The sequence below is a fragment of the Quercus robur genome, chromosome 7 (genome assembly GCF_932294415.1).
Source record: "Quercus robur chromosome 7, dhQueRobu3.1, whole genome shotgun sequence".
Lineage (NCBI taxonomy): Eukaryota > Viridiplantae > Streptophyta > Magnoliopsida > Fagales > Fagaceae > Quercus > Quercus robur.
Window position 1 is genome coordinate 12,681,362 of NC_065540.1, and position 24,472 is coordinate 12,705,833.

Here is a 24,472-nt window from a genome sequence, read left to right on the forward strand (position 1 = left end):
AATGGGACAAGTACCTACCCTAAGGACCCCAGCAAGGAGGAGGAAAACGACTATAAAAAGGGGAGTAAAGAAAAAAAAAAAGGAGGAGGGGGAATCCCCAACACACCGGAAGCACCAAGAAAAGCTCCTTGGATTCTGCCGAGGACTAATTTTCTTTGTTAAATTTGGCTCATGGGAAATACCTTGATGGTCGTCATTCACACACCAAAGCCCAGTTCTGTAACCCACCCTCTACAAATTCATTGTCTAGGGCTCCTTGGGCTGGAACCACATAATTGTTGGGCCTGGACCCCGAATCGGGACCCTACAAGTCTAAACAAAAGGCAACAAATACATAAAACGTATTTAATTGATTATAATAAAAAATTAGAGTAAAAAATACATACCTACATGATTGTAGGTAGAAAAATGGAAGCCTGAATAAAAAAACTGTACAATAAATTGGAGAATGAAAAACTACACCAACTAACTGTGTATATATATACATACTCCACCTAGAAAATGAGTCCAAGTAAAAATCAAATACGCTAAACTCCTTGAAGTTACCTAATCAAGAAGTTTAGGTTAATTACATATTAGTTTTTTTTTTTTTTTTTAAATACTTTATCCCAAAAAAAATAGTTAACGTTATTAGCTATTGTTCTTAGATTTTTTTTTTTTAATTTTTTGTTTACGTTAAAGTTAATACCCAAAAAAAAAAAAAAAAAAAAAAAAAAAAAAAAAAAAACAACAACAACAACAACAACAACATACGGGAAGTAGTATGTTTTTTTATTTTTTATTTTAGAAATACACTTACTTTATGATAACAATGAATTAGAGTCCTTATTTTTTGAATTTGAGATATGAATGAATTAAAGTCTTGATTAATCTAATATTAATCTACAGTTTTTTTTTTTTTTTTGAGATACACTTACTTTATGATAACAATGAATTAGAGATAAAAATAAATTAGAGTCCTAATTATCTAATATTAATTTACCTACAATCTTACATGAAGTAGTTTTTATTTTACGCTTAATATATAATATTTTTTTTGATTAATCTAATATTAATATATACAAATTAAAATAAAAAAGTTGTGAGCAATAGCCCCAATTGAAACTGTGGGCCAGAAAATTCATGGCCCAGGCCCGCTCTACATATCAAGGCCCAGAGCCTGATATGAGGAAACCTATTGTCAAGGATAAGCTTAAGGCACGGATAGGATAAGTGAAAAGACTGCCCCGACTGTAGTGAAGGGCTCTGTGCCTGACAAGCCCCTATTCTTGACCAAGCAATTCAACCTTTACGTCTACTCCCAACCACTTGAGGTATGGGCTGATAGGACAAGTCCTCCGCCCCGAAGGAAAAGCTTACACGTGGACCCTAAAGAGAGGGAAAAATACGAGTATAAAAGGAAACGAAAGCCAAGAGACAAGGGGGGGAGGAGGGGAAGAACTCGCTGCTCCTCGGACTAAGTCCGAGGAGTCCAACCCTTCAGGTTATGTCGTTGTATGGCCCGGACGTTCAGGCCGAACCACCTTCTACACGAGCCCCCTCCCTAAAGTCAGGACCGGACCGTTGCCCTGCGATCCAGAGCAAGCCATTTAAGCTCACTCTCTACAAATTATATTGTGAGGGATCTTTTTTGCACGAGCCCAACGTCATTCTTGGGCCGTTAAATAATCGTGTCCCTACAATTGGCGCCGTCTGTGGGGAGGCTTGCGCGTTGGCGCAGGTGGCACTTGAGTCAACTCTCTAGCAAGCAGAGATTCGCAAGTTTTCCCCCGTCTCCGGTGACATGCAGTTGCTGTTCCGACATAAACTTCGGCCAGGGGCTACGTCCTGCAGTGCCAACGGCACGAGCAGCTCTAGGGGCTTCCGGCCTCAAGCCAACTCTCCCTGCCACGGGCAAGGGGCTGACTTGCGAAAAAAGCAAATAAGTACACCAAGTACTCAAAAAAGTTTTGGACAGAACCAAGGCCTTGCATGGTCCTCGGACTCAAGCCTATGGGGAAACCAAGTACTCCAAAAAGTTTTGGACAGAACCAAGGCCTTGCATGGTCCTCGGACTCAAGCCTATGGGGAAACCAAGTACTTAAAAAGTTTTGAACAGAACCAAGGCCTTGCATGGTCCTCGGACTCAAGCCTATGGGGAAACCAAGTACTCAAAAAAGTTTTGGACAGAACCAAGGCCTTGCATGGTCCTCAGACTCAAGCCTATGGGGAAACCAAGTACTCAAAAAGTTTTGGACAGAACCAAGGCCTTGCATGGTCCTCGGACTCAAGCCTATGGGGAAACCAAGTACTCAAAAAAGTTTTGGACAGAACCAAGGCCTTGCATGGTCCTCGGACTCAAGCCTGTGGGGAAACCAAGTACTCAAAAAAGTTTTGGACAGAACCAAGGCCTTGCATGGTCCTCGGACTCAAGCCTGTGGGGAAACCAAGTACTCAAAAAAGTTTTGGACAGAACCAAGGCCTTGCATGGTCCTCGGACTCAAGCCTATGGGGAAACCAAGTACTCAAAAAAGTTTTGGACAGAACCAAGGCCTTGCATGGTCCTCGGACTCAAGCCTATGGGGAAACCAAGTACTCAAAAAAAAGTTTTGGACAGAACCAAGGCCTTGCATGGTCCTCGGACTCAAGCCTATGGGGAAACCAAGTACAAAAAAAAAAAAAAAAAAAAAAAAAAAAAAACTACAAGTTTTGGACAGAACCAAGGCCTTGCATGGTCCTCGGACTCAAGCCTATGGGGAAACCAAGTACTCAAAAAAGTTTTGGACAGAACCAAGACCTTGCATGGTCCTCGGACTCAAGCCTATGGGGAAACCAAGTACATAAAAGAAGAACTACAAGTTTTGGACAGAACCAAGGCCTTGCATGGTCCTCGGACTCAAGCCTATGGGGAAACCAACTACTTAAAAGAAAAACTACATTACATGGACTCTCAAGTCTGCCCTCGGATTCTCAGTACCAAAGGGATTGATGCTATATAAGGCAATATGTTACCAAAAACACAATCGGAGTCCTTTATTGCTCGGTTACCCCTTCGGATGAATTATTTAGAGTTTATCGTTCTCGGACGGTCTCCTCGCACTTATTACGAAATATTCAGCTGCTATCTCGGTTAGTTTCCTAAGTTTAATTTACTGTGAATTATCGTTATTATGCCTGGTAATGTCGGTAAATTAAAATTAGTTAGACTATGTTTTGAGGTTTCCTGCTCTAAGTATCATTGAAGAAAAACACACATGGAGCACACCCATTCACAAAGTAGTGTTGCAAAAAAATAATAATAATAATCATAATGAAATAATATTCAAAACAAATAAATAAATTTCCCTTTTATTAAAACAATAAAATAATACAGCGTACAATGAAAAGCTGGAATCAGCTTATAGTTAAGTACATAATCGAAAAGAAAGATACAAGAGAATAAGATAAGGCCGAGGAGGTAGTCCCGAGGAGAGGTTGGCTACTGCTCAAGACTTTGTCCTTCCTCAACACTTTTACATGCCCATAACTCAGGCAGCAAAAGAACCCGGCGTGGGGCCTGCACCCTTGAAGAAAAGGTGCAGAGAGCGCCCAACCTCAGGCTAGCGCAGCTGAAGAAAAGGTGCAGGGAGCCCAACTTGAGGCCCACACCGTCGAAGAGAAGGTGCTGGGAGTCGGAAGTTGAGGAGCCTACACCAAAACTTGCCTGCGACGAGGCAGACGGCGCTGATGGCGGAGAATCTTTTTTCTGACACACCAAAAATCTGGCATGACCAGAACCTGCTTTGGATTTTGACTAAAAGATGGGAGGGTACCGTTCCCATCATGTCCAAGCGGGAAGACGCCTTAAATCTGTGCCTCCCCTGCCCAGACCACATCACTTTACGTCTTGGAGGGGTCCGGTGCCCCCGTGGCGGGTGAAGCTCCCCCATCTCCATCCAAGCCTCAAGCATACGGCGCAAAGGGTAGATGACACCGGAAGAGGGAACTGGGTATGGACAAAGGGTTATGGTTCTAAAGAGAGCAGAAGGGTTTATATGCCAGGAGAGCAATCACCTATCCCACTTATATAGAGGGTAAAGGGGTAACCTGTGATTTAATTTGAGCAGATTCCCAAGACGCGCTGCAGACAAAGTAGCTCTGGCTCAACTTCCCACACCATCCACAACCGTAGGATCTCAAGATCCTCGGGAAGGTGCACTTCGATTGCTGAAACTCCAGAGTACTCGCGAACGATGGGATGACTCTTGACTTGGCACGTCTCCCGAGTGAATGTGAAAACACAAGTATGGATGGAGTGCATAATTTGAGCAAGTCGTGATGTGGGCCTAAAGTCATCAAAACCCTCCTCCCCCAACTTTTAAGTTGGGCAGCAGGATTTTGAGGGGCTATTGTGGGCCAGAAAATTCATGGCCCAGGCCCGCTCTACATATCAAGGCCCAGAGCCTGATATGAGGAAACCTATTGTCAAGGATAAGCTTAAGGCACGGATAGGATAAGTGAAAAGACTGCCCCGACTGTAGTGAAGGGCTCTGTGCCTGACAAGCCCCTATTCTTGACCAAGCAATTCAACCTTTACGTCTACTCCCAACCACTTGAGGTATGGGCTGATAGGACAAGTCCTCCGCCCCGAAGGAAAAGCTTACACGTGGACCTTAAAGAGAGGGAAAAATACGAGTATAAAAGGAAACGAAAGCCAAGAGACAAGGGGGGGAGGAGGGGAAGAACTCGCTGCTCCTCGGACTAAGTCCGAGGAGTCCAACCCTTCAGGCTATGTCGTTGTATGGCCCGGACGTTCAGGCCGAACCACCTTCTACACGAGCCCCCTCCCTAAAGTCAGGACCGGACTGTTGCCCTGCGATCCAGAGCAAGCCTTTTAAGCCCACTCTCTACAAATTATATTGTGAGGGATCTTTTTTGCACGAGCCCAACGTCATTCTTGGGCCGTTAAATAATCGGGTCCCTACAGAAACGTTCAAAAGCATCCGGTGAAATAGATGGTAGGAGTATTTTTTTTTTTTTAAAAAAAAAAAATCTAATATGTAATTAACCTGCAAGAACTAATAGTTTTTTTAAAGAAAGTTTTAAAAAGAAAGTTTTTTAATATCTTTTTTTTTCCTTTTACGTTTTTTATAGAAAGTTTTAATAAGTTTTTTTTTTTTTTTTTCAATTTGATGAAAGAAAAAAAAATTACCTGCAAGGTTGTAGGTAGGGCAGAGAGGAGAAATGAAGAATATAGCAAATAATTGTAAAGTACGTAGTAAAAATAATGAAACATAAAAAAACTATGTGTATATATAGTGAGAATTTTAGGTTGTGAAGAAGAAGATATAAACAAAAAGAAGTATTTAGGTAAAACTCAAAAAAAAAAATTTTACTTAATTGTTAGGAAAAAGATGACATAAGATGCAAATTTATCCACCAAAAAAAAAAAGGAAAAAAAAATGCAAGTTCTATCTTTTTTTTTTTTTTTTTTTTTTTTTTTTTTTTTTTTTCCTTTTATGTTTTTTAAAGAAACATATGCAAATTTGTATATATGATTTCAATATACAACGGAAGCTCTTTTTCCAATTGTGGGAGTTTCAATTTCTAAGTGGATGCATTAGACCTCTTTTATGCAAATTTGTATATATGATTTCAATATACAACGGAAGCTCTTTTTCCAATTGTGGGAGTTTCAATTTCTAAGTGGATGTATTAGACCTCTTTTTTCTTTTTTTGGTAGTATATGTTGTTGCAATTTAAGATGCATTAGACCTCTTTTTTGTAGTATAAGTTGTTGCAATTTAAGATGCATTAGACTTCTTTTTTTTAGTGTAGTTTTATCTCTCTTTTTTATTTAAATTCTATCCTTAGATAATTATATTCTATTGATTTTAGGCTTTGTTGATAACATTTTAGATAGACACAACTGTTATAGTTGTAAATTAAATACTACTTTCTTTCATTTCTTAATTTGTCATATTTATCCAAAAAAATATGTATATATATATTCTTAAAATCTAAAAATTTACTAAAATTTCTGCAATTTGGTGAAGTCACGTGACGTAACCACGGCGTCTAATCCCAACTTTTATTATATATAATATGATATAATATGATATGATATTAAAGAAGATTCAATATGGTTTTTTTTTTTTTTTTGGAACCTTAAAAAGAAAACCATATTAAATCTTCTTTTAAAAAATCTTTGATGTCAATATTCAGATAGTAAATACTAAATAGTGTGTAGTGTAAAAATTGAAATGATAGAGGCCTAGCATAGCAATCTTACATGACTTTTTAAAAACTCAAAAAACATACAGAGAATAATGGATGCAATGCCGGTGACCCGTTGAGCCATACACAATAAGTGGGACAACAGAAGCCGACCAAATTTTGACATCAAAGATTTTCATATTAGGTTTTTCATTAATTATTAGTAATAAATAATAAATAATAATTGTTCTAACCAAGCAGATTAAAATAAAGGCGATGCTTTGACTTACATGTGTATCGGATAGTGGAAATTCAATGAGCATTTAGATTTGATATCTGCAAACCACCTAACCCAACAAAACAAGAAGACCATTAGACCATGGCACCCTATTCCTTTTTACTACGCAACCTTCCAAATATTCTGGACAGCACGCAAAAATGTATACTTTGCCGTGTTGCAATTTGCAAAGCCCCTATGACATGAATTCCCTTCTGATTTCATTTTTAGAGGACTATATTTTAAAGCTAGTCATGACTAAATCCTCACTATAAATAGAAAAAACAATAATAATCATATGTGTGTGTAAGATAAGCATAATTAGTTTTCCAAAGAGAAAATAACATATGTAAAAGATGCCTCTTTTCCCATAAAAAAAAAAAATACATCTTTCTCAAAATAAATAAATAAATACCTCTAATAATAATAAAGAGAGCAAAAACCTTCCATATTGTAGTTTAGTAAATTTGTAAGTGTATATAATAAGATTAGAATGGTGATCAAGAAATAATAAAAATAATAATATACTATATAAATTCTTCAATTGTTTTCATTTTGGTATTTTAAGCTTATGATTTTTTATTCTAATCTTGTACATTTGAGTCTGTTTTAAAAATGGTCTTCTCATTTATTTTCGTGAGTGATCTAGCCATTAAGTGGCAAGTAAGCACACAATCCATACCTAATCTTGACATGTCACCCCATTATTTGTATAAATTTTTAGTTATGCCATGTCACCCAAAGAGAGAGAGAGAGAGAGAGAGAGCAACATCCTCTTTGCACCTACCTCCTTCATTTTTTAAAAATCTACATGGACTCCTCAATAATCCCAATTTTATGAGTGCTCTCAACCAATAAACCAAACAAATCATTATTCCATAATTTTGATTGAATATTAATTTTATTCTATATTTTTTTTTTAACACAATTTTATTCTATATTTAAACCATACATTAGATCTTGACACAATCATACGTAATAAATTTCTAATACTATATATAATTCCATATACAAACCAATCATAATAAATGCATACTACCAACAACAACCATAACTATCAAATGTCAAATTTAGATTTAAAAAATCATATTACGTTAAAATTTCCTGGAAATTGTGTGAGTTACCAACTACATTTAAAATACTAATCCTGAGTCTTTTTTTTTTTTTTTTTCAAATGGGTAAAATTAGACTAGGCCTAAAATAACCCATAATCTTATAATCTAACAACATTATCCAGTTTTCTCAGCAACAAAAAAAAAAAAAAAAAAAAAACATTATCCATTTCTTACTAAAAAAGTGAACTTGGGTTTCAATCTTCTAATTTAGGCATTCCGTCAAGTTCTATTAAAAATTTTCCATTAAATATGTAATAAACTAATGAAAATTGGGAAAAAATTTCACTTCATGTAAGAAAAATATTTTTCTAATGACAATTTTGTTTTTATAACGAAATTGGACTAAAAAACCTGAATTGAATAAATTTGAAATTTAGAGGATTCAATTAAATGAAAATAAAATTAAATGACTAAAATAAATTTCAGTAAAACTTAGAGGTGTAATTTGCATTCTAAGCTTAAAAAAAATAAAAACAAAAATAAAAATAAAATGAATAGAAAAACTCTAGAGATTTCAAACTAGTTGAAGTCTTGCTTAAACCAAAGAAGTTAGGATCATAGAAGGCATCGCGGAAGCACAACACAATACACAACAGAGAGAGAGAGAGAGAGAGAGAGAGAGTCTGCACTGCACACGTGCCTAGTTCACAAAAACAAAAAAGAAGCTTTAATCTGGATCCCTTCTTCAACGGCCAAACCGAAAAAAGCTGGCTCATAATAACACATCACTCCCCGCACATCCACACTACACATTAGTCCCCTCACTTCCTCATAGAAACTATCGCCCAACTCTCTCTCTCTCTCTCTCTCTCTCACACATACAATACATAACAAAGCACACACAAACTTTTCTTTTCCTTGACGATCTCTACGAAGCTCTCTCTCTCTCTCTCATTGCTTAATAATTACCCCCCTCATTTCAAACCCTTTCTCTTAACCCTTTCCTCTATCAGATCCTCTCTCTCTCTCTTTCAGGATCTCAATTTCCGGTAATTTCTATTTCTCTTATTCTGATTTGGTTTCTATTATAGCATTCTTGAGCTCCTATTTCGATTCATGTTCACTGTTGTTATTCTGTTTGGTTTCCGAGAAAATGATTACTATAACTTTTTTTTTCTTTTTTTTATTTGTTGATTGTATATGCTTCAATTTGTTTTTAGCTTTATTGCTTTCTAGGCTTACGAGAACTCAGCTCAACTCACTGAATAATATTGATTTTTAGCTATTTATTTATGGATTTAGAATTGTGTAAAGAAAATGTAACTTTCTTTTTCGTTTTCCTTTTAACTGTGAAACTTTGAGAAAACAGTAATCGAATAAAGCATTTACTGTTAAAAAAGTTATTCCGAGAATTTTGGGTTTTTTTTTTTTTTTTTGGTTGATAATTGATGGAGCTGTGTTTGAAAATTAGGGAAGCTAATTGAGGGGGAATTAGAGAATGGCTTCGATATCGCATTCTCCAGCGGGATTCGTGGGGACTTCGGCTTCGGATCTTCTCCGGAGCTCGAGCAATGGCGTCAATGGCATTCCTCTGAGAACTCTAGGGAGGGCGCGATTTGGCGGCAGCAGCAGCAGCACCACGACGAGGAGGGATTCCAGGGTCGTGGCGAAGATTAGGAAGGTGAAGAAGCACGACCACCCGTGGCCAGACAATCCGGATCCCAATGTGAAAGGTGGGATCCTTACCCATCTCTCACATTTCAAGCCTTTGCCAGAGAACGAAAAGCCGAGGCCCATAACTTTGGAATTCGAGAAGCCACTTATCAATCTAGAGAAGAAAATCGTTGATGTAAATCTTTTTTCTTTTTTTGTGTGGTGGTTGTAGTTTCTTCATTGAGTTGGAATTTTTTTTTTTTTTTCTTAATCAGGGTTTTTCTGTATTTGAGTGCAGGTGCGGAAGATGGCGAATGAAACTGGTTTGGACTTCAGTGATCAGATTCTCTCATTGGAGAATAAATATCAGCAGGTTTGATATGCTATGCTGATGAGAAACCTAAGTTACTTAAATTCGAAACATGGCCTAAAATTTTTAATTTTAAATCGTTTATGAATTAAGACCTTGAATTACATGCTTATGTTATTTTTTCCCAACTATTGACTTGGAAGTATATTAAACATTAAAAGTTTTTATAATTTTTGCACTGGGTAGGCCTGCTATTCGTCTCTGCACTCCTTGTTATAGGATCCTATTGCTTGTTCACAAAGTGCCAATGCCACTTTTAAAGTTATCGAGACATTTAGTTCCTTAGGAGTAATGGAATTTTGCTTACTTTTATTCCCTTATCTTTGTAGAACCTTAAAAATTTGTTTAAGCATGCAAAATGTTGGGCTGTGAAGCTTGGCTCTTGTATCCCCAAGGAGTCTGAGTTGTAAGCCTCAATGTGGAAGTATGTTTGGTGAACCCAAAAACTAGATATATCTTATAATGAATTTCGGGAAAGTCTCAATTAGAATTTTTGTTGCCATCCACTTATAAATACATATAATGAGGAGAAGGCAGTATAGATAATGAATAATGCAAGATGATGGACGTGTCTTTCGCATTCTTCTTAGCAAGTGTTCTGGGAAGTTGATGCTCTATTGCATATTTGGAATTCAGTGAAATAGTTTCTGGTTCTGAATTGCTACAATTTATCACTTGTATTGCAGGCTCTAAAGGATTTATATACACATCTAACTCCAATACAGCGGGTGTATATTGCACGGCATCCTAACAGGCCAACTTTCCTTGATCATGTGTTTAACATTACTGAAAAGGTGCAGTATTGGAAACTTGTGAACTTGGCGCTTATTGTTTACAGTTTACTAGATTGTTCACCTTTAGGTTTATGAATGCTGAATTAATTACATTGATTAATGTCTTTGGATATACCTCATATGCACAGTTTGTGGAGCTTCATGGAGACCGGAGTGGGTACGATGATCCTGCTATTGTTACTGGTATAGGAACCATAGATGGTAGGAGGTACATGTTCATGGGTCACCAAAAAGGTAGAAACACAAAAGAGAACGTCAAGCGGAACTTTGGGATGCCTACTCCCCATGGGTACGTCAAATAATAAAGACTTGTATGTTCTATTAGTCTTAAGAAATTTCATCAGCAGTAAAATGGACTGTAATATTTGTTTCAACTTATTATGCCAAGTTCCTGGCCAGTCAAAGTTTCAGTTTCTGACACTGACGATTATATCCAAACAGTTACCGGAAAGCTCTTCGCATGATGTATTATGCAGATCACCATGGGTTTCCTATAATTACTTTCATTGATACTCCGGGGGCTTATGCAGACCTCAAATGTGAAGAACTAGGACAAGTATGTGGACAACTCTACAGTGAAATTTACATGATTGTCTTTTAATACTGGCCCAACTGATATATATATATATGTTATGTACGTGCAGGGTGAAGCCATTGCTAACAATTTAAGGACCATGTTTGGCTTGAAGGTACCCATTGTTTCTATTGTCATTGGGGAAGGTGGTTCTGGCGGTGCCCTTGCCATCGGTTGTGCTAATAAATTGATAATGCTTGAAAATGCAGTTTTCTATGTTGCCAGGTGATTTGAATTTGGCTTTCCTCACATTGCAACTCTTAATATTGTGCAAATATAATTTTGGACAAGTGCATGCTTTTCTAGTGTATATTAGATAGGTCTCAAAGAGATGGTATGCCAATATGCTGGCTTTATAGGTTGTTAATGCAAATCACATATGACTTGGAAGGAAGGGGCGGATTTGACCATATATTAGGAATATTCACATTGTCTTTGATTGTTAATTCAGAAGTGCGCCTAGTCCTATGTTAGAGTAGATTAGTAGTTCCCACTTACCAGACCTATTCCACATGTTTCCTGTCCTCATCTGCTGTTGTCATTTCTTCAAACGCAAAAGCAATCCAATCATTTTAGTTGTAATTTTTTTAGGTTTTGGTGATATACATGTCAGTTTCCATTTTACCTTTTTTTCTCTCACATGGCAACCCCTGTGATTTCAAACTTTGTTGGGCATCAGATATGTTTTTGTCAATATGTTTTTTTTTTTTTTTTTTGGGTTAAAATGGTTATGAGTAACGAGATTTATGGAAGGAGTGGTTCGTTCTAATCAGTTTGGAAAATATATATGATAAGACGTTTGTGTCTGACCTGAAAGTATTAACTTGGTGTAGTTATATGGCATGGTGTCAATGCATCATATTGATGCATTATAAACTTGTAAAACTTCCTGTAGTGCTGGAAATTCACCATTTGAGTAGGTGGGTAACGGGAATAAGACCTTCCATCTGAGTTAAAATTTTGATTACAGATATGGGCAATTTGACATTTAAATGATGGCTTCCAAGTTTTCATGAAGCATACCTTTACCTTAACATTAAAATTAATTACTTTGGATTAATGTCATACAAAAATGTACTTATATTCAGAAAGTGTCATCTGTAATAATTGCTTGTGAGGCTGCTGAATATATCCTTTTGCTATTGATAATATAGTCATTTGTAAAATGAGCTGAGTCTCCTTATAAGCATTAGAAGTTGCTAGCATAGTTCTCCATTTTGATTCTCAATTTGAGATGGGCAAAGAGCTGTTTTTGCTAAATGAGGTCATGTTTCTGTTGTCTAATGGTCCTGCCTTATAAAAAAAATAGTTTCATCTTTAGTTTTATTTGGCCACACACCCATGCTTTGGATTATGTGATGCAGTTTTCCCTTTTTCTTTCCCTTTATGGATACAAGTCCTTCGGTCCTTCCTAATTCAGTTTCTGCAAAATTGTTTTAATATGTTAAATCCCTACATTCTCATCTGTTTCTTTTGTTTCGCTCTATTCTTGTCATGGTTCAGTCCAGAAGCATGTGCGGCAATCTTGTGGAAGAGTGCCAAAGCTGCTCCACAGGTTTATACAGCATTCACTCTTATGATTTTCTGCCTGTTGTTAATTTAATTTTAATCTATTAACTGTTTCTTTTGTGCAGGCAGCTGAGACACTAAGGATTACTGCTACCGAGTTGTGCAAGCTGCAGATTGCAGATGGTGTTATCCCTGTAAATGATCCCTTCTCTATTCTATGCAGCTGTTTCTCTTCTATTTCTTACTTTCAGCGACTTTCATCTGCCCTAGTGTAGAAACCATGACTGATTGGCACCTTCTCCAAACAATAAAATGGGATGAAACATGGCTTTTTGCATGCATATTTGACGAGACTTTTTTTACTCTATAGGGAAAAAGAGACCTTAGAATCAAGCTCTCTCTCTCCCCACCCCCCCCCCCCCCCCCCTTTCCCCCTGGATGATTTTTCTCTCATTAAAATCACTGGGTCTGATAGAAGTGTAGCATTCACTAATACCCAGAGTCACATATTTTAATTATTTTTTTATTTTGTGACAACTAAAAGAAATTTTTATACTTTGACAGGAGCCTCTTGGTGGTGCACATGCTGATCCGACTTGGACCTCACAACAGATAAAAAATGCAATTAATGAATCAATGGATGTACGTGCTTTTCTCATAGAAATTCTTAAACGAGAATTAAATATAACTAGTTTTTCTCCTAACAACAATCTTTTGTTTTCAATAGGAGCTTATGAAGATGGACACAGAAGAGCTTCTGAAGCATCGCATGCTTAAGTTTCGAAAAATCGGTGGGTTCCAAGAAGGACTCCCAGTAGATCCTAAGAAAAAAGTCCACATGAAAAAGAAAGAAGAACCCATCATCAGGACTTCCAACCTAAATATAGAGGATGAGGTCAAAAAACTTATGCAGCAAAGATTGAATGCCAAAGAGTCCTCTGTGGAACTTCCAGAGTCAGATGTAAATGAAATGATAGAAAAACTGAAAAGAGAGGTTGACCGTGAATACTCTGAGGCTATTAAGGCAATGGGTTTGAAGGACAGGCTTGCAATGTTGCGTGAAGAATATTCAAAAGTAAATTTGCAAGACCAACTCATGCATCCAGTCCTAAAGGACAAGATTGAAAAACTTAGGGATGAGTTTACCCAGGGTGTCTCTGCATCTCCTAATTATGAAACCTTGAAGTCTAAACTTGACATGTTGTCGGAATTATCAAAAATCAAGAGTGCTTCTGAAAAGAACAAAAAGTCTGCCACATTAAAGCAGGCAGTCAATAAGAAGTTTGTTGAAATCATGAATCGGCCTGATATAAAGGAGAAATACAAGGCACTGGAGGCTGCAATTGAAAATTCTGCAGGTCAGGATTTGGACCATGAGCTGAAGGAGGAACTTGTGAAGATGAAGAAAGAGATAGAGTTGGAACTGGCTGGTGCTATCAAATCTCTGGGTTTGGATGTTGAGGTTGTGAAGTCAAAAGCAAAGGAGATCAGTGAACAGATTCCATTGGATGTCAAAGTCAAGGTAGAAGAGCTGAATGAAGAAATTAAGGGAGAAATTGAAAATGTTATCAAGTCAACAGATCTGAAGGACAAGATTGAGCTACTGAAGTTGGAGGTTGCAAAGGCAGGGAATACACCTGATGTGGCGTCCAAAAATAGAATTGCAGCTTTGGAGCAACAAATTAAGCAGGGCCTTGCGGAGGCCATGAATTCTTCAAACCTAAAAGAGAAGCATGAAGAGCTCAGGGCAGAAATTTCCAAAACCATCGAATCTTCTGCAGGATTGGATGGAAGTTTGGAAAACCAATTTCCAAAAGAAGATGGTTCTACGTATGATGAACAAGCAGTAGAGATGAATGTGGGTGCGAATCGTTCCTTTGCTTAATGTGAGTTCATCTGTTCTCATTATGTATTTTGCCCCCCCACCACACCCCCCCCCCCCCCCTCCCCACTCCCCTCTCTCTCCCACCAAGCTCTTACTTTTTCCCTCCCCATGATGCACTGTATAAGTCTTGCAACTTTATGGTCAGAATGGCTGGGAATTTACATGGTTTATTAATTCGTATATATGCCTTTTCTTTTGGTTCTAAAATGTTCAGATAATACAATCTTGGTAACTCCATTCCTGACTTGAAATGATCTGAAAGATAAATTCAGTGGGTACATTGTTTGTATAAATTGTATCATATCTCATTTTCTTTACTCTCCATTAGATTATCATGCTTATTAATTTATGAAATTGTGCAGTATGATATCAGTATTTTGCTGATATCCTGTGCTAAAGAAGGTGGATTGGAGACAAATGGAGGTTATTGATAAAACAGTTGAAGCTGCACTAATTCTAGGAAAGATTTTGACTTTCAGCTGTCTTCAATGCTACCAGCATTTATTCAGTCAAAAAAAAAAAATGCTACCAGCATTTATTGCTATCTCTTGCTCTGGTCCACATGGTTTTGCATCCACAGAAACAACAAGGGACAGCATAACTGAGTATTTTTCAGCTAGAATGCTTCAATTTGTATTACGTTGTTACAATTTAGCATCTCATGTTCCTTTTTTTTCTCCCTTTTTGGTAGAATATTTTAATTGTTAATCTTTTTTATTTATAGACACACAACTTTGTATAGATTGTGCTGAGTGCAAGGGAGGCTAGAAGAGCTTCTATATATTTGAAATAAGATGCCGTTTGGTTAATTATTCTTGTCCTTTGCTTAGAATTTTGTTGCTCCTTTTCTTTCGTTTTTGACTTAATTTCATGTTGTTGCTATTGATTGCTTTTGTTAACAATTTTATTGTCATTTTGAGTTGTGGACTAGGTTCTCAGGGACGTTACAGTTACATGTAGTTTGGATAAATTACTAGTCCATTTCCATGAAAGAATTTCATGGCTTTAGTGTTTTAAAGTGAAAGCACCTTTGGGTGAACATTATGAGCACCTTTAGGTCTGAATGACTGAATTGTTTTCCTTTTTTCTTTTTTCTTTTTTTTTTAATGCTCGAATTTTCTGCGTTTGCCAGCATTTATTCGCTACAAACTTATTCGCTTAAATGTTAGGTTAAAAAAAAAATGTGACTTTAAACAAATAAGTCAGCTTGTTTGTTTAAACCAAGCTTATTTGCTTAAAATCACTTCTCTTTTTTTAATCTCAACTTTAAGCAAATAAGCGCACTGTACACTTGTACAGGATATATCGTATGGGTTTCGGATGGTGGTTACGATTATGTTGGGGTTGGGCTGGCTAATTAATGTCCCTGAGGAGACAGCAGGGCTGGTGGTAGGAGTGATGATTCTGGTGCTGCTAGTGTGGGTAGTCAGCCCTAGAGTGGTGCTAACAATGGTGTTGAAGAGTGTAGAATAGTTCTGCACTTTCATAGAATCAAGTGGAGGAGGCTGTGGAGCCTACGAAATTCTTCTCTTTTTGTGCGTAGTCCATCCATATGAAGTTTGCTCAGATACGCTCGTAATCCTGCTTCTGAAACCACATAAATCTGTAAAAATGCCACTGTTGAAGGAGAACTCACCATGTCTGGCTTTACATTAGAAGATGTTCATGCAATCACCTGGGCTAAAGGAGGAATGAAAGAATGTTTTTCTATGGACTTTGATCCATATATTAGCACCAAGGTAGTCGAGATGATGAAAACTATGAGCTATTTTCCTAGAATGGTCCTAGGGAAGAGTAATCAAGGAGTACAACACTGAGGTTGACATTACTAGGCAAGATCTGGAAACAACCTAGCAGAAGGCAAGAAGTCCATTCTCGGCCTTTATCACTAGATGGAGGACCAAGGCGGCCTAAATGACTAATAGGCCCACCGAAGAAGAGCAATTGGCGATGATTGTGAAGAACCTACTACCAACTTACCACAAGTAGTTGTTTGCCTAATATTTTGCCAATCTTCAAGGCCTTCAGTACTTGTTTGCCTAATATTTTCCAAATTTCAAGGCGTTCAGAAACTCATATAGAAGGTGCACTCAATACAGGGACAATAAAGACAATAAAAAATGAAGTCGTAGCAAGGCCCAATAGCTTAAGGCCTAACACATTGCAAAAATAGAGCAAAAATTAGGGCTGTCAATTCGGGTTTGCGTGTCAGATTCATGTCATGTCAAAGTAAGGATATTCAACCAAATGGCTTAGCTCTAACTCAATTCGTTTAATAATCATGTCATGATCTTTTAACTCTAACCCGATCTGTTAGTGAGACGGGTTGACCTGACCCAACCTACTTGATACGCTTAATAAACAGATCGTGTTAGGTTGACAAAAATGTGATACAACCAATTTCAACCAACTTAATATTAAATATTGCACCCATCTAGAAATAAAATATTTTTTACATCTCAAAAATAGTGTATAGACGTCTAGTCTTCAACTCACATTCAAAATAATATAGTTCAATTTCCAATTATATTAGGGTTTGGTAAAGTTTCAATTTCCAATTATATTGATAAGTTTTTTGTAATTACTCACTTTTCAATTTAAATTTAAAATATAGATTGGATATAAAAGTTATTTGACAAATTTAAAATAAAATGAATATTTGTTTCTTATACAAGTTAAATAGGTTGTGTTAAATAGATCATTTTAGGTTGACACAAATAAATTGATATGTCAAATATGTTTATTGTGGGTCATGTGGGTTAACCCTCTTATGATCTGTTTCTTATTGTATTGATTTCGGATCAACCCATTTATGACCCAAACCCGCTAAAACCCAATTATAACCTGCAAAAACTCGTGTTGGGTTCGTGCCGTGTTTGTGGATTGGGTCAAACATTGACATCCCTAGCAAAAGCATGATGACTGCATGACATAGGATGGAAGCACAAAAAATCACATTGAGACTTATGTGGAAGGTTAATTCCACATATTGATTATGTACTGTCAAAATCAAATTTAGGTTCTTACATAATTTGCCAAGCAGAGTTATTCCAGCACAACTTTTTCTTTGCACTGCATTCAGTGTTCCCATTCTTGGGAACAAAATTATAGCAAGGCGCACGAACCAAACAATGAGGAGGCACATTTATAAAATGTAAAACATCAAAAGATTAAGCAAAAACCCATGTTGGGTTGAACATTGACATCCCTAACAAAAGCATGATGATTGCATGACATAGGAAGCACAAAAAATCACATTGAGACTTATGTGGAAGGTTAATTCCACATATTGATTATGTACTGTCAAAATCACATTTAGGTTCTTACATAATTTGCCAAGCAGAGTTATTCCAGCACAACTTTTTCTTTGCACTGCATTCAGTGTTTCCATTCTTGGGAACACAATTATAGCAAGGCGCACGCACCAAACAATGAGAAGGCACATTTATAAAATGTAAAACATCAAAAGATTAAGCAATTCATCATTGCAATATCAAATATAATCAATATCAATAGCTAAATCCAAATCTTTGTTTATAAAGTACTAATAGCAATTACACATCCAAATCCCCAAAAACCAACGCAAAAGGAAAACAAAAAAAGAACTTTTTTGTGTCAATACAAGAAGGGAATTACAGCTTTTCTTCCCTTGGGATAATCCTCCCCAAACTTATCCAAGTACCACATATGGTTCGCACGTGCCCTAGGCACCAAATTGGCACACGTGTAGAGGAAAAAACCTAGTCCAGCAAAAGACCAAGTCATCACTGCCCAACCAAGCCACTCCACAATCTCCCCAAAATAGTTTGGACAACTCACAAGCTCAAACAAACCTCCTCTTGGCACCCTATAACCTTTACCTTCCTTTTTCAGAGCCACCAAAACTCTATCTGACCAAATATTCACACCCATGCCACCTAAAAACACCACCAACCCAATAAAAAACCTCAACCAGAACCACCCATCACCTTCATAATCCTTATACTGAGACACCCATCTGGCTTGTAAGTAAGCATTCAAAAGATTGAACACAAAAGCCATCATTGCCACTGACACTGGGAAGCCGCCATTATTGGTCTTACTCTTATTGTTGTTGATGTGAAGGCGAAGTGGGTATATGCAGGTTCTGTGGAAATAGTGGAAAAGAAAGGGGGAGATGAGAAAGAGAGATTTGGGGTTCGAAGAGTGGGACCCAAAGGGGAAGAGAAGAAGGGTGAGCCATAAAGTGGGGCTTTCCATGAGGAACCAAGCTAAAGGTGGGGACATGGTGGGACCCCAACCAGGACGGTTGTGTTTGCCATATGGGGCTTGGAGGAACCTGAGGGAGATGAAGGTTGGGGGCCCTATGAGGTACAGAGTTAGGAGGCTGTAGTGAAAGAGGTTTTGATCTGATGAGACCATTGTTGTGTTTGTGACTTTGTGTTCTGTGTTTTTTGTGAGTGGGCTATAAATAGCTGGTTCCCGATAAAAAAAAGGTGATGTGGTTGAGTTGGATTGGAACGTGTGTGTTTTTGTGCAATTTTCTATAATTTAATGCTAATTCCTAGGTGGGGACTAATAATTGACTTTATTTTCTTGTTGATTATTAGAAAAAAAAGACTTTCTTTTCTTGTTAATTGATTAATGATTGGGGAGTAATTGGCACTTGGCAGTACCGCATTGGTAGGTTACATCTTGTGATCTCAAACAAAGTTGCTAATATTAATAAGGATTTTGCTAATGTGTGTCCTCAATTTTTTTTTTGGAAAAAAAATTTTGAGAATTGAAAAAGTATTGACAATTTTTTCAAATTTTGAGAAAATGTTTAAAAAAATGAATGGCTTAATGTATGCCCTTAGGACACACATTAACCGGACCCTGTTAATAAAGTACAGAAGTTGCGATCTATGTGAAATTGTGAACAGGAATTAGTCTAGTACATAGTTGTTAGTATTATACGATACACGATACGTATCGTACGATGCGTATCGTATCGTGTAGAAAAAGCTCTGTATTGTATCGAAGTATCGTAAGTGCTCATAAATCATACGATACAGTGTGCATATCGTATAAATTGTATCATATCGTAAAATCGTACATATTGTACGATACATAGACAAATATTTTAAAATGAGATTTGTTGTTAAAATTTGTACTTTTATTTGAATCTAACAAGTTGTTAGACTTTTTTTAGCAAAAAATTATTAGTTTACTTAATTTAGCCTACTAAAACAACATATTAATAAGTTTTTTTTCTCCTCTCTCCTACAATTGGACTACACAGTACACACTTACCTTTCACTTTAATATTTAAAAATTTATTTTTATCATTATTGTTATAAGTCCAAGAAATTAGAATACCAAAAAAAAAATTATAAAAAAATTATTAAAATAAAAAGAATAAGAAAAGATAGTAAATGTTAATGACAAATAACGATGAAGAAAATTTTAATGAATAAATAAATTTGCAAAATTATAAACAACTGACTTAGATGGGGTTGATTAGGCAATTTGATGAATATGATGAAAATAAATTATTATTTTTGGGTCATTTGTAATATATTATCACTTTTGAATTTAAGTAATTTAAATGTGTATGTTATGAACACATATTAGTTTGATTTATTTAGTTAGTTTGTTAAATATTATTACATAAGTGATGAATAAATCAGTCATTAGTTGAATATATTCAAAATTTATAATGAATATACCTGTAGGGGTATTGGGCCCAGGAGTTCGTTATCTATGTATATATTGGGCCTAAGGCCCAAGCCGAGGACGAGGGGTTGTTCGAGAAGGAGTAAACATTGTCAAGGGAGTCCGTGATAGTAAATGAAGAAATTAGTTTTGGTCATAATGGCCTAGGAGGGTGGGCCGAGGGTGAATGCCTTCTCGACTAACCAAAGCCGAGGTCTGTAGAGGTGGTCTGCCATCCAAGGAAACGTTTTAAGAAGTTCTGTTGGAACAGATAAGCATTGCATAAACATAGGACAGGGGGGAGTTCTAAAATATCTAAGGAGAAAGCTGCTACTATCACATTAAATGCTCTGCAGCTAACTCCCTGGCCGCATTAATGTGGAGGTGATATCTGAACAATAGTTTTCAGCCTTACAGCTACTACGTAAAGACTTTAGGAAGGTGCTGATGGAACAAGTATCAAACACCAGTCATTTGGCCTGCACGTGGAGGGTAAAGATGAAAGGGGAAGAGAGTATAAAAGAAGAAGGGATCCATGAGTGAGAGAGAGAGAGAGAGAGAGAGAGAGAGAAATTAAGAGCAAAAGGCTGTAGCAATCAAGAATTACATTTGTAACCAAACTTGAGAGAAATATATAAGAACTAATCTCCTCGGATTGTGCTGAGGACGATTTTCTTCAATGTAAACTTATCTATCTTCATTCTCTTGTCATCTGAATCCACTTTAGCGGTTGTCTGATTCATCCAAATTCAGTTTTCAACCACTCTCTACAAATTCATTATTTTGGGCTTTTTGGACCTAAGTCCATCCACCTTTTGGGTTAAGGACTCAAATTTGGTTTTTACAATACCCTTTATAAATGTATATTTATAATTTTTTTTTTTATATAAATTTTATTAAGTGTTTGTGTATCTTATAATACACAATACGATACGATACACGATACGAAAAAATTAAAAATCGATTCACGATACAATTCATGTTTTGACAACTATGGTCTAGTGTAACATATATATGGTTAAAATTCAAAACTGACCCTCTAAATTTCACATTTTGTCATTTTAGTCCTCTAAATTTTAGTTTTGTCATTTCAGTTCTCTAAATTTTAAATTTTTTCAATTCAATCCTCCGTTACGTTTCTGTTAAGTGTTGCCGTTTATTAAACCAAAACGACACCGTTTTGGATGATTTTTTAAAAAAAATTTCTTAATTGAATTTTACTAAAAAATGTTAATTAAAAAAAAATGAAGAAACTAAGGGAACGACATACAACAACGCTATCTAGCTTCTCTGTCTCTGAGACAATCAAATCAACCTAATGGGTCAAGGAACTCCGAGCGGTCTTAACTGGCAAGGCTTATCAGGTGATTGAAAACCCAATGGATTTGACAAGAAGGAGAAGAAATTCGAGCCGACGACGCCACCAGCTCGAGTGGGTCGCAAACAACGCAAACAGAAAGGCCCAGATGCTGATTCTTGACTTCCAAGCGTTACTCCACAGAGTCCACACACAAAGTGCTGTCTCTGACTCCTATAGCTCGAGCGTGTCAAAGATTATCTGTTAATGAAGGAAGAGTTAGTGAGCAACCAAGAAAGACTCAAACCCCAAGAGGAAAAAGCCGAGGAAGACAAATCTAAAGTCAATGAGCTCAAAGGCTCACCTATGAGTTGGAAATTTGGAAGAACTCATAGATGAGAATCACATGATTGTTTCATCGTCGGTGTGGTTGGAATAATATGTGGGGACTTTGTTTTTTATGGGGATTTTGTCTTTTGTGGATAAGGATTAGCTGGAGCCTGGTTGTGCAATATTGATGCATAACAAGGTGCTTTATGTTCTGGGGTTGTTGCAAGATGAGGTTGATCCTATGTGATGAAAGTTGAGAAAGCTCCCATGGAATCGTATGCAGATATTGGTGGTTTGGATGCACATATTCAGGGGATTAAGGAGGCTGTTGTTGAATTGCCATTTACACATCTTGTGTGTGTGTGTGTGTGTGTGTGTTTTTTTTTTTTTTTTTTTTTTAAGTTTTTCAGTAAAATTAAATTAAAATATTTTTAAAAAATCATCCAAAATGGCATCGTCTTGGTTTAGTAAACGGTAGCACTTAACAGAAGGGTAACGGAGGACTAAACTTAGAGAACTGAAATGACAAAACTGAAACTTAGAGAGTCAGTTTTAGATTTTAGCTTATATATATATATATATATATATATTAATAGGCAAAGTTTAGATAAAATCCAATTAGATTCTTTTGAATATACATTACTATCAGTTTTTTTTAAGATCTTCTCGTATCTCTTCGTGTGTGTGTTTTAAAAATACTTAATATTCTAAAAAATATTTATTTATTTTTAGATTGAGTTTTATTTCTTAATTTTTGAGTCAAGTGTGGGACCATATCAAAAATATTCATCCAAGCATGGCATACAAAAACCAAAGAGTCTACAATTAATAAACATAAATAAAAAAATAAAAAAAGACAATTAACATTTTCTACCTAATCTATATATCTATATATATATATATATAAATAGGTAAAGCTTAGATAAAATCCAATTAAATTCTACAATTGAAGTCTCATTTTGCATCATATGTCCTAAATTATTTATTTTTAGAGAGTGTTTTATTTCTTAATTTTGGAGTCAAATATGGGACCAAAAGCAAAATTACAAGCGAAAAAAACAAAGTTGTTAATAAAGTACAGAAGTTGTCATGGACTACAAGCAAAATAACTAGTGAAATTATGAACATAAAAACAAAAAATTTTAAAAATGGACAATTAACATTTTCTACCTAATAATATTTTTACAATACTTTTTAAAGAGTTAAAAAAATATATAAGAATAACTATCAATAATATTTAAATTAGAGAGCTGTTACGTCCACAACATTTTTACAACAAATCATATGGTCTCTTTTTTTAGATAAATCATCAACAAATTATAGGTGATTAGTTGTTATTGGTTCAAATTTGAACCTAACACTAAGATTATTTTTTTGCTCCAACAACAACAACTAGTAACAACTTGTCACTTAGGATTTTTATGAAATGTTATGGACATATCATTTCTCTTTAAATTATATATATGTAAGAATTATACTATGCATCTTGTATATCTTTTAAATATATCCATGCATATGCAAGCTTAAAAGTTAGTTATTTTAGAGTAATGCTACACTCACAACTACAAATTATTTTACAACTGTAAGAACCAAGTACAAGAGTTCTGGGCCTTAGATCCCTTGGACTCACAATTTATTTGTAGTGGGTTTAAGGATTTCCTACAATGGGTCGTTCTCGGCAGAGAGACTCAAAGCAACACTCAGTTGAAATGCTCTCTCCTTGACTATTTTCTCTCAATTTTTTCTGAACCCCTTCTTCTCCCAACTTTCCTCTATTTATAGCCAAGGTTAGTGGAGAGATCATGATCACATTTACCGTTAGTGCTATTGAAGGTCCAGTATTATCTGGTTAAAGTGGTTGTTTAGGTGAAAGGGCGGTGCAGCATTTATGATCTTGGAACTTGGCTCCATTTTCACCGATTGTGTTCGGCAACTCACGTTCCCATGCATATCATGACCTTCCCGGGTATTGACTCATGTGCTCTACCGGGAAATATTAACCGGTTAACCCCGGGAACTTAATACCCAAAACTTGTTTTTGGCTCTAAGGCAGTTTCAAGAAGGGCATAAGGTAACTGGAACTTTCTGCTGGGCCTGCGCCCAAGGCCGGTATGGGCTTGGGCCCGGGGCCTAGATGGGTCTGGGCCCAAGGCCAGTATGGGCTTTGGGAGCTCGGTGCCGTACAATAGCCCCCCCTTGATTCATACTCGGTCGCCGAGGAGAATCAAGGAGCTGCCTGGGCCTTTTGACCTCGGGAATCTTTTAGTCTGGGACTTCTGGCTGTCACTTCTCATTAATAGTCATCTCAAAAGACGCGCCGTTTCGCGGCGCCAGGCGCAGTCGTCATTATTGCCTGACGGTTCGTGAACCGAAGCGGCGCGCAAATCGGTTACGCTTGGCATTTGCTAGGTCGCTCGTTCGCTGTGCCCATTTATTGCTTGATCAAGCGTTTCTTCTTTCCCCATTTCTTCTGGCTCTATAAATAGTTCTTCTCCAAGCGTCACTCCATTTTTCCTTCGCCTCTGATCTTTAGTGCCTACTCTCTGCCGACCACATTTCTGTGTGCTTGCTTGCTCAGCGTTCTTTTCCTCCTTAGAACCCAAAGTAAGTCTTTCTTCCCCTTCCTGTTCCTTCAGCTTTGTTTCTTTGAGTTTATTCTTGTAGTTTTAGGCTTTATAGATGGGTTATTCTTACCTTCTAGATACCCCGGCTGCTTTGGCCACCTTTAGGAGTAAATTTAGTATCCCCAGTGACGTGGACGTGGCTTACTGCCATGAGAGTGATATGGAACTCCACCGAGGGCAGGGTACAGCCTTCTTTCCTTTGATGTCCATCTTAGAAGGTGGGGTTAGGTTCCCGGTAGATCCCCTCCTGATAA

General features: G+C 36.7%; 2 protein-coding genes across 4 annotated transcripts; one reads left to right on the forward strand and one right to left on the reverse strand.

The window, feature by feature from the left end:
• Positions 1-8,184: 8,184 nt before the first annotated feature.
• Positions 8,185-15,100, forward strand: LOC126692302 (acetyl-coenzyme A carboxylase carboxyl transferase subunit alpha, chloroplastic). 3 transcript variants are annotated; one of them, XR_007644961.1, is made up of 13 exons: positions 8,185-8,555; positions 8,978-9,355; positions 9,458-9,532; positions 10,216-10,323; positions 10,452-10,612; positions 10,765-10,879; positions 10,968-11,122; positions 12,401-12,452; positions 12,532-12,600; positions 12,971-13,048; positions 13,134-14,292; positions 14,506-14,562; positions 14,654-15,100. XR_007644961.1 is itself a non-coding variant. In XM_050387864.1 (12 exons), exons 2-11 carry the CDS (start codon positions 9,005-9,007, stop codon positions 14,289-14,291), a joined length of 2,322 nt encoding a protein of 773 aa, XP_050243821.1. In that variant the 5' UTR covers positions 8,186-8,555; positions 8,983-9,004; the 3' UTR covers position 14,292; positions 14,654-15,100. The 3 variants fall into 3 exon arrangements, 2 of the variants coding, with proteins under 2 accessions (XP_050243821.1, XP_050243819.1); XM_050387864.1 differs by lacking the exon at positions 14,506-14,562 and having other exon boundaries at positions 8,186-8,555; positions 8,983-9,355; XM_050387862.1 differs by lacking the exon at positions 14,506-14,562 and having other exon boundaries at positions 8,187-8,555.
• A 2,708-nt stretch (positions 15,101-17,808) lies between these two features.
• Positions 17,809-18,739, reverse strand: LOC126692303 (steroid 5-alpha-reductase DET2). The gene has a single exon (XM_050387865.1). The coding sequence runs from the start codon at positions 18,690-18,692 to the stop codon at positions 17,907-17,909; it is 786 nt and encodes a 261-aa protein (XP_050243822.1). The 5' UTR covers positions 18,693-18,739; the 3' UTR covers positions 17,809-17,906.
• Positions 18,740-24,472: the final 5,733 nt, after the last annotated feature.

Coding starts and splice junctions, on each gene's coding strand:
- LOC126692302 (XM_050387864.1), top strand. CDS start 9,005: ATGGCTTCGATATCGCATTCTCCAGCGGGATTCGTGGGGACTTCGGCT. Junction 10,880..10,967: donor AATGTGAAGAACTAGGACAA/GTATGTGGACAA, acceptor ATGTACGTGCAG/GGTGAAGCCATTGCTAACAA. Junction 12,453..12,531: donor GTGCCAAAGCTGCTCCACAG/GTTTATACAGCA, acceptor TCTTTTGTGCAG/GCAGCTGAGACACTAAGGAT.
- LOC126692303 (XM_050387865.1), bottom strand. CDS start 18,692: ATGGTCTCATCAGATCAAAACCTCTTTCACTACAGCCTCCTAACTCTG.